The following is a 9,719-nucleotide window of genomic DNA, read 5'->3' on the forward strand; positions in this document are numbered from 1 at the left end:
ATTTTTAAATCTACGCTGGCTTCATCCAATATAGTAATGCTGCCTCAGCCAATCAGTGACCACGATACTGAGCAGCGCACTCTGATTGGTTAGGTATCATCTAGCCCACATAAAAAGTGGTATAAAAGAGCAAACAGGTGAAATGTAACAAGAAAATATTGCAATGTTTACTCTAATAACACAAAGCTGCCATGCAGGCTGTTTATTCCTTTAAAAATAATAATGAATCAAAATCAATGTCATTATGAATTATTGACCTCGTCAAGGCTCCAATTACGTCACATTAGATATTCCACTTTGAGATATTTTTGGGGGAAAATGTTGCATATTTTTTGTTCGCCATATAAAAAACTGAGCTATTTTTTTTTAAAGAAGGGCCTTGAACAAAAAACATAAACAACAATAAAACGTATAATTGACGGATGGATCTGAAGTTGATCTCGAGATTATTGTGTTCAAAGTAAACAGTAAAAAAAATTATAATTTATTTTTGAACACTTTAATGAGTAGGACCCTTTTGGATCCCCAATCATTTTAGTGTGATTTGTTTTTAAGTGTCATTGCTTAGAAAATAATAATGAATTAAAATCAACGGTGTTATGAGTTATTGACCTTTTTAAGGCTCCGATTATTATATAATCTCAAATATTCCACTTAAAAATTTTATTGGGTGAAAATATTGCGTATTTTGTATTTTTTCCATTAAAAAAATGGGTTTTCTTTGACAAAAAGAGCACACAACTTTAATCTTTAAAAACGTTATATTGACAGATAGACCTAATGTTGATCTATTGCAGGGGTCACCAACCTTTTTGAAAGCAAGAGCTACTTCTTGGGTACTGATTAATGCGAAGGGCTACCAGTTTGATACACACTTAAATAAATTGCCAGAAATAGCCAATTTGCTCAATTTACCTTTAACTCTATGTTATTATTAATAATTAATGATATTTACACTTAATTGAACGGTTTAAAAGAGGAGAAAACACGAAAAAAATGACAATTAAATTTTGAAACATAGTTTATCTTCAATTTCGACTCTTTAAAATTCAAAATTCAACCGAAAAAAAGAAGAGAAAAACTAGCTAATTCGAATCTTTTTGAGAAAATTAAAAAAAGAATTTATGGAACATCATTAGTAATTTTTCCTGATTAAGATTGATTTTAGAATTTTGATAACATGTTTTAAATAGGTTAAAATCCAATCTACACTTTGTTAGAATATATAACAAATTGGACCAAGCTATATTTCTAACAAAGATAAATCATTATTTCTTCTAGATTTTCCAGAACAAAATTTTAAAAGAAATTCAAAAGACTTTGAAATAAGATTTAAATTTGATTCTACAGATTTTCTAGCTTTGCCAGAATACTTTTTTTGAATTTTAATCATAATAAGTTTGAAGAAATATTTCACAAATATTCTTCGTCGAAAAAACAGAAGCTAAAATGAAAAATGTAATTAAAATTTATTTATTATTCTTTACAATAAAAAAGATACAATTACTTGAACATTGATTTAAATTGTCAGGAAAGAAGAGGAAGGAATTTAAAAGGTAAAAAGGTATATGTGTTTAAAAATCCTAAAATAATTTTTAAGGTTGTATTTTTTTCTCTAAAATTGTCTTTCTGAAAGTTATAAGAAGCAAAGTAAAAAAAAAAAAAAGAATTTATTTAAACAAGTGAAGACCAAGTCTTTAAAATATTTTCTTGGATTTTCAAATTTTATTTGAGTTTTGTCTCTCTTAGAATTAAAAATGTCGGGCAAAGCGAGACCAGCTTGCTAGTAAATACATAAAATTAAAAAAATAGAGGCAGCTCACTGGTAAGTGCTGCTATTTGAGTTATTTTTAGAACAGGCCAGCGGGCTACTCATCTGGTCCTTACGGGCGACCTGGTGCCCGCGGGCACCGCATTGGTGACCCCTAATCTAGAGATTTAAAACTTGAATAATAATAAAAAATAGTAATACTGAATAATGACACATTTTTTATATTTTTTAAACTAAAACCCTGTGGGGGATTAAGCTTGAGCGGAGGCCTAAATGTATATTTTGTATACATATATTGTATTGGTTTTTGAAATAAAAAAACAAACAAAATGGCCCCCGCTTGCTTTGATTTTTCAGTGTGCGGCCCTCAGTGGAAAAAGTTTGGACACCCCTGATCTAGCCAATACTACTGGAATATTGTCTTTTTTTTTTAACTTCATTTACAAATTGTTATTCTTTTAAAAACTGCAAAATGCAAACTTTGACTGTGTTATATAATATTATTACAACCTGGGTGTGGAAGTTGCCCTCCTGTGGGTTCCCCCTGATCACGTAGTCAGGTTTGACAATTGTTTTTATCCGTGCACACGCCACAACGGCACACTCCTCTGCGACTTTTCAGTCCTTCGTTTGAGTCTTTTCTCTCGGCGTGTCTCTATCTCTCGCTCCAACTCCCCACAACTTGTCTCGCTCCGGCTGCTGCTAATAAAGGCCGCTGTCTTCGAGGCCGGTCCTTGCACGCCCCACTCCACACTGGGAAAATATATTTAAATTTTTTTAGGACATTGCTTGTTTTGTGTAGCTGTTGGCTACACATGAATTTCAGGTGTTATTGTGTTGCAGTGTACAACACACCTGTTAGTTATTGTATTAAATATAATAACTCACTTTGAAGTTAAAACACATCATGTCATTAATTAAAATAAAACCTACAGTAATTTCTGCTGTGCTCGTGAGAATCGATGAGTGGAGAATGTAATCCGATTACGTCACTAATCCACCTGCAGGAGATGCAAGCACTTTCATTGAAGTGAGCACATCCATAAAGACACGCTTGATGTCCGCCATGCAGGACACGCTGCTGCTGGGCCTGGAGGGCATCAAGAAGACCATCCTGCACGGAGGAACTGGAGATGTGCCCAAGTTCATCACCGGAGCAAAGGTGAGACGTCTTCTTTACACCCAAAATATTACTGCACCAATTCATCTTCCGGATGACGTCAAGGGTCCATTTGAAGTTGAGTTGCTAACGTCTTAAAGTCTCTATTTTGAAGTGGAGGTATGGAAAAGTCTGGAATAAGTTGGAAAATAAATGCAAGTTCAGGCACACAAAAAACCAGTAATAATGCAAGACAACTTTGTGGGGACTATAATCGACAGGAAAAAGTGCAACTCCCACTTGCAGCCAGCAGAGGGCGACACTAGTTGTCAAGTACAGCAATAGTATTTAATGGTCACAATATTGAAGATGCACTTTTGAGCCTATCAGAGGTCTCTAACTGCATCACGTGTTCAATTACTAGATGCAGAATCATTTATCATGATTATAATTGTGATTATTAAACATCAACTCAACTGCAGCCCAGAACATTCCACCCACAAACTAATATACACACTTTTACTGTACTATTATGGACCTATTACTACTACATTATACTGCTGTACTAGTACTACTATACTGTATTATCACTTCACTTTTACTGTGCTATTAATACTATACTACTGTACTATTATTACTTTACTACCGTACTATTACTACTACACTACTGTACTATTACTTATATACTACTGTGCTATTACTGCACTACTACTACTACACTATTACTTCTATACTACTGTACTATTATGGACCTATTACTACTACACTATACTGCTGTACTAGTACTACTATACTGTATTATTACTTCACTTTTACTGTGCTATTAATACTATACTAGTGTACTATTACTACTTTACTACTGTACTATTACTACTACACTACTACACTATTACTTATATACTACTGTGCTATTACTGCACTAATAAACTGTACTATTACTACTACACTATTGTACTATTTATACTACACTTAGTGTACTATTACGACTACACTATCAATACTATACTACTGTACTAGTACTACCATACTGTATTATTACTTCACTTTTACTTTGCTATTAATACTATACTACTGTACTATTACTACTTTACTAACGTACTATTACTATTACACTACTGTACTATTACTACATTATTACTTCTATACTACTGTGCTATTACTGCACTATTATACTGTACAATTACTACTACACTATTGTACTATTTATACTACACTTACTGTACTATTACTACTACACTATCAATACTATACTACTGTACTATTGCTACCATATTGTATTACTTCACTTTTACTGTGCTATTAATACTACACTATTGTACTATAACTGCTTTACCACAGTACTGTTACTGCACTATTATTACTATAAAACGGTACTATTACTTCTATACTACTGTGCTATTACTGCACTCTTATACTGTACTATTACTACTACACTTACTGTACTATTACTACTGTACCATTTATACGACACTATTGTACAATTAAAACTGTACATCTGCAATATTACTATATTGTATATTACTTCACCATTACTACTATACCATTGTTCTATTACTGTGCTATTAATACTATACTAGTGTACTATTACTACTTTACTACCATACTGCAACTGCCCTATTACTACTATACAATTGTAATATTACTACTACACTATGGTACTATTACTACACTATTAATATTATATTACTGCACTATTACGCTGAACTATTACCATTGTACTATTATTGCACCATTACTGTAATGTTACTACAACACTGCTGTACTATTGCCATTATTACTATATTACTGCACTATTACAACTATAATACTACTACTTAACTGTATTATTACTACTATACCACTGTTCTAATACTGTGCTATTAATACTATGCTACTATAATATTACTGCTCTATTACTACTATAAAACTGTACTATTACTACTAAACTACTGTACTATTGCTACTACTACACTATTAATGCACTGTTATACTGAACTATTACTATTATATTACTGACCTATTACTACCATACTACTGTACTATTAATACTATACTACTGTACTATTACTCCTTTACTGCCTTGCTACTATAATAAAACTAATATTAGTACTATACTTCTGTTCTATTACTGCATTATTATACTAAACTGTTACTACTGTACTATAATGCACCATTACTGTACTATTACTACTACACAACTATTACTATTAAAGTTACTACTATATTACTGAACCACTGTTACTACTATAATACTGTGCAATTATGACTAGACTACTGTGCTATTACTACTATACTACTGCACTATTACTACTATGCTACTGTGCTAGTACTACTATACTACTGTACTATTTCTACTTGACTGTGTAATTACTTCACTACTACTACGTACCACTCTTCTATTATTGTGCTAGTACTACTATACTACTGTACTATTACTACTTGACTGTATTATTACTTCACTACTACTACCATACCACTCTTCTAGTACTGTGCTAGTACTACTATACTACTGTACTATTACTACATGACTGTATTATTACTTCACTACTACTACCATACTACTGTTCTAGTACTACTATACTACTGTACTATTACTACTTGACTGTATTATTACTTCACTACTACTACATACCACTGTTCTAGTACTGTGCTAGTACTACTATACTACTGTACTATTACTACATGACTATTATTACTTCACTACTACTACCATACCACTCTTCTAGTACTGTGCTAGTACTACTATACTACTGTACTATTACTACATGACTGTATTATTACTTCACTACTACTACCATACCACTGTTCTAGTACTGTGCTAGTACTACTATACTACTGTACTATTACTACATGACTGTATTATCACTTCACTACTACTACCATAGCACTCTGCTAGTACTACTATACTACTGTACTATTACTACTTGACTGTGTAATTACTTCACTACTACTACCATACCACTCTTCTAGTACTGTGCTAGTACTACTATACTACTGTACTACTACTACTTGACTGTATTATCACCTCAGTACTACTACCATACCACTCTTCTATTACTGTGTTAAAGTTAAAGTACCAATGATTGTCACACACACACACACTAGGTGTGGCGAAATTATTTTCTGCATTTGACCCATCGCTCTTGATCACCCCCTGGGAGGTGAGGGGAGCAGTGAGCAGCAGCGATGGCCACGCCCAGGCACAATTTCTGGTGATTTTACCCCCAATTCCAACCCTTGATCCTTGATCCTAATCTACGATTTGACTTCCTGGAATGGCCTTGACGCTGCAACAACAGGAGCAGGCTGTTCTGAGAACATCCCCTGAGGACACTTTTAACTTCCCTCCCTCCTCGACGACACCTGGAGTCGAACTTTTGCGTGCATGCAGAACGGCCCCAGGCTTATGGACACTACATCAACACACCCTAGACAATGGGCATATACATACACACACTTACACACACCCACCCCACGCCTTCACCACCGCTTGATTCCCCTTCGGGGTGATGGACGGCTGGCAGCGCTTTATAGCAGCAGTTGACCTCCAGGGCCCCAACTCCCCTCGCCCCTCTGTTGCGGGCTGTCGTGATTATATGTAACATGTTTATGTGTGCATGGCATGGAGGTTTCCTTCTGGGGTCACCGCTTGTGTCTGGATTTCTTCAGGTGACGTTCCACTTCCGCACTACGCTGTGCGATGACGAGCGCACCGTTGTGGACGACAGCAAAGCTGTGGGACGCCCCATGGAGATCGTCATCGGCAACATGTTCAAACTGGACGTGTGGGAGACGCTGCTGGCCTCCATGAGGGTCGGGGAGGTGGCCCAGTTCTGGTGTGACACCATCGTGAGTACTACACACAAACTTCATCCAATTTCACTACATCATGGAAATAATCAGGGATGTCCCGGAGGCTTGAGTACTGGCCGATACGTATACTGATACCATGCAATATCAGCCGGAAACATACACGCTATAATGTTGGAAAATGTTTGATCAAGTGAAGTGAGTCGAACAGAGAACCATGGTAGCTCTGAAAAATATTCATCTATTTATTATTATTAATATGGAATGGACTTATGCTGTCTTTAAGTTGAAGTGCTCGTCTGTGCATCGGCTGGGGACATCTCTGTGGTGCTGACCTGTCTCCGCTCGGGATGGTCTCCTGCTGGCCCCACTATGGACTGGACTCTCACTATTATGTTAGATCCACTATGGACTGGACTCTCACTATTATGTTAGATCCACTATGGACTGGACTCTCACACTATTATGTTAGATCCACTATGGACTGGACTCTCACTATTATGTTAGATCCACTATGGACTGGACTCTCACTATTATGTTAGATCCACTGTGGACTGGACTCTCACACTATTATGTTAGATCCACTATGGACTGGACTCTCACACTATTATGTTAGATCCACTATTGACTGGACTCTCACACTATTATGTTAGATCCACTATGGACTGGACTCTCACACTATTATGTTAGATCCACTATGGACTGGACTCTCACACTATTATGTTAGATCCACTATTGACTGGACTCTCACACTATTATGTTAGATCCACTATTGACTGGACTCTCACACTATTATGTTAGATCCACTATGGACTGGACTCTCACTATTATGTTAGATCCACTATGGACTGGACTCTCACTATTATGTTAGATCCACTGTGGACTGGACTCTCACACTATTATGTTAGATCCACTATGGACTGGACTCTCACACTATTATGTTAGATCCACTATTGACTGGACTCTCACACTATTATGTTAGATCCACTATGGACTGGACTCTCACTATTATGTTAGATCCACTATGGACTGGACTCTCACTATTATGTTAGATCCACTATGGACTGGACTCTCACACTATTATGTTAGATCCACTATGGACTAGACTCTCACACTATTATGTTAGATCCACTATGGACTGGACTCTCACTATTATGTTAGATCCACTATTGACTGGACTCTCACTATTATGTTAGATCCACTATGGACTAGACTCTCACACTATTATGTTAGATCCACTATGGACTGGACTCTCACTATTATGTTAGATCCACTATGGACTGGACTCTCACACTATTATGTTAGATCCACTATGGACTGGACTCTCACACTATTATGTTAGATCCACTATGGACTGGACTCTCACACTATTATGTTAGATCCACTATGGACTGGACTCTCACACTATTATGTTAGATCCACTATGGACTGGACTCTCACACTATTATGTTAGATCCACTATGGACTGGACTCTCACACTATTATGTTAGATCCACTATGGACTGGTCTCACTATTATGTTAGATCCACTATGGACTGGTCTCACTATTATGTTAGATCCACTATGGACTGGACTCTCACACTATTATGTTAGATCCACTATGGACTGGACTCTCACACTATTATGTTAGATCCACTATGGACTGGACTCTCACACTATTATGTTAGATCCACTATGGACTGGACTCTCACACTATTATGTTAGATCCACTATGGACTGGACTCTCACTATTATGTTAGATCCACTATGGACTGGACTCTCACTATTATGTTGGATGCACTATGGACTGGACTCTCACTATTATGTTAGATCCACTATGGACTGGACTCTCACTATTATGTTAGATCCACTATGGACTGGACTCTCACTATTATGTTAGCTCCACTATGGACTGGACTCTCACACTATTATGTTAGATCCACTATGGACTGGACTCTCACTATTATGTTAGATCCACTATGGACTGGACTCTCACACTATTATGTTAGATCCACTATGGACTGGACTCTCACACTATTATGTTAGATCCACTATGGACTGGACTCTCACTATTATGTTAGATCCACTATGGACTGGACTCTCACACTATTATGTTAGATCCACTATGGACTGGACTCTCACACTATTATGTTAGATCCACTATGGACCGGACTCTCTCACTATTATGTTAGATCCACTATGGACCGGACTCTCACACTATTATGTTAGATCCACTATGGACCGGACTCTCACACTATTATGTTAGATCCACTATGGACTGGACTCTCACACTATTATGTTAGATCCACTATGGACTGGATTCTCACTATTACGTTAGATCCACTATGGACTGGACTCTCACTATTATGTTAGATCCACTATGGACTGGACTCTCACTATTATGTTAGATCCACTATGGACTTGAATCTCACAATATTATGCTAGATCCACCCGACGTCCATTGCACCGGTCGCCCAGGGGGGGTCCCCACATCTGCGGTCCCCTTCAAGGTTTCTCATTGTCCCATTGGGTTGAGTTTTTCCTTGCCCTGATGTGGGATCTGAGTCGAGGATGTCTTTGTGGCTTGTGCAGCCCTTTGAGACACTGGTGATTTAGGGCTATGTAAGTAAACATTGATTGATTGATTGATTGATTGATTGATAAGAGGAGTGATAATTGATTTTGTCGACACTTCGTGGCCACAATAATTCATCAAGTTAGTAGTACGTTAAATGATGCGGACACGTTTGTTACTGGATACGTTCTCGCCTGCCTTGGAGACTTTGAATGCGTGAGTAATCTGCAACTATAATTATTTGGCAACAGCTGTTTGTAAGGGACGGGGGGCCGTAAACAGCCATCGCCTTTGATTAAAACAGTTCAAAGAAAAGAAAATTAAATATATATATTTTTAAATAATACTTAATGTCCAATATTTTAATACATTGTGAAATACAATTTAAAATAAATCATCAAAATAAATTTAGAGTAAAATTATTTATTTAAACCATTTTTAAAATGTATTTGACGATTCATTCATTATATTTTAACCATTGATCTAACTGTAAAAAAAAAAAAAAA

At 36.4% G+C, this 9,719-nt stretch overlaps 1 protein-coding gene across 1 annotated transcript in view; it reads left to right on the plus strand.

The window, feature by feature from the left end:
- The first annotated feature begins 2,810 nt into the window (after nucleotides 1-2,810).
- Nucleotides 2,811-9,719, plus strand: part of aipl1 (aryl hydrocarbon receptor interacting protein-like 1) — a 12,918-nt gene continuing 6,009 nt past the window's right edge. Inside the window, exons 1-2 of the mRNA XM_062068669.1 lie at nucleotides 2,811-2,933; nucleotides 6,519-6,698. Coding sequence (XP_061924653.1) covers nucleotides 2,829-2,933; nucleotides 6,519-6,698 — 285 coding nt within the window. The 5' untranslated portion in view covers nucleotides 2,811-2,828. The remainder of the gene's footprint in view (nucleotides 2,934-6,518; nucleotides 6,699-9,719) is intronic.

This window comes from Entelurus aequoreus, linkage group LG13 (assembly GCF_033978785.1).
Source record: "Entelurus aequoreus isolate RoL-2023_Sb linkage group LG13, RoL_Eaeq_v1.1, whole genome shotgun sequence".
Taxonomy (NCBI): domain Eukaryota; kingdom Metazoa; phylum Chordata; class Actinopteri; order Syngnathiformes; family Syngnathidae; genus Entelurus; species Entelurus aequoreus.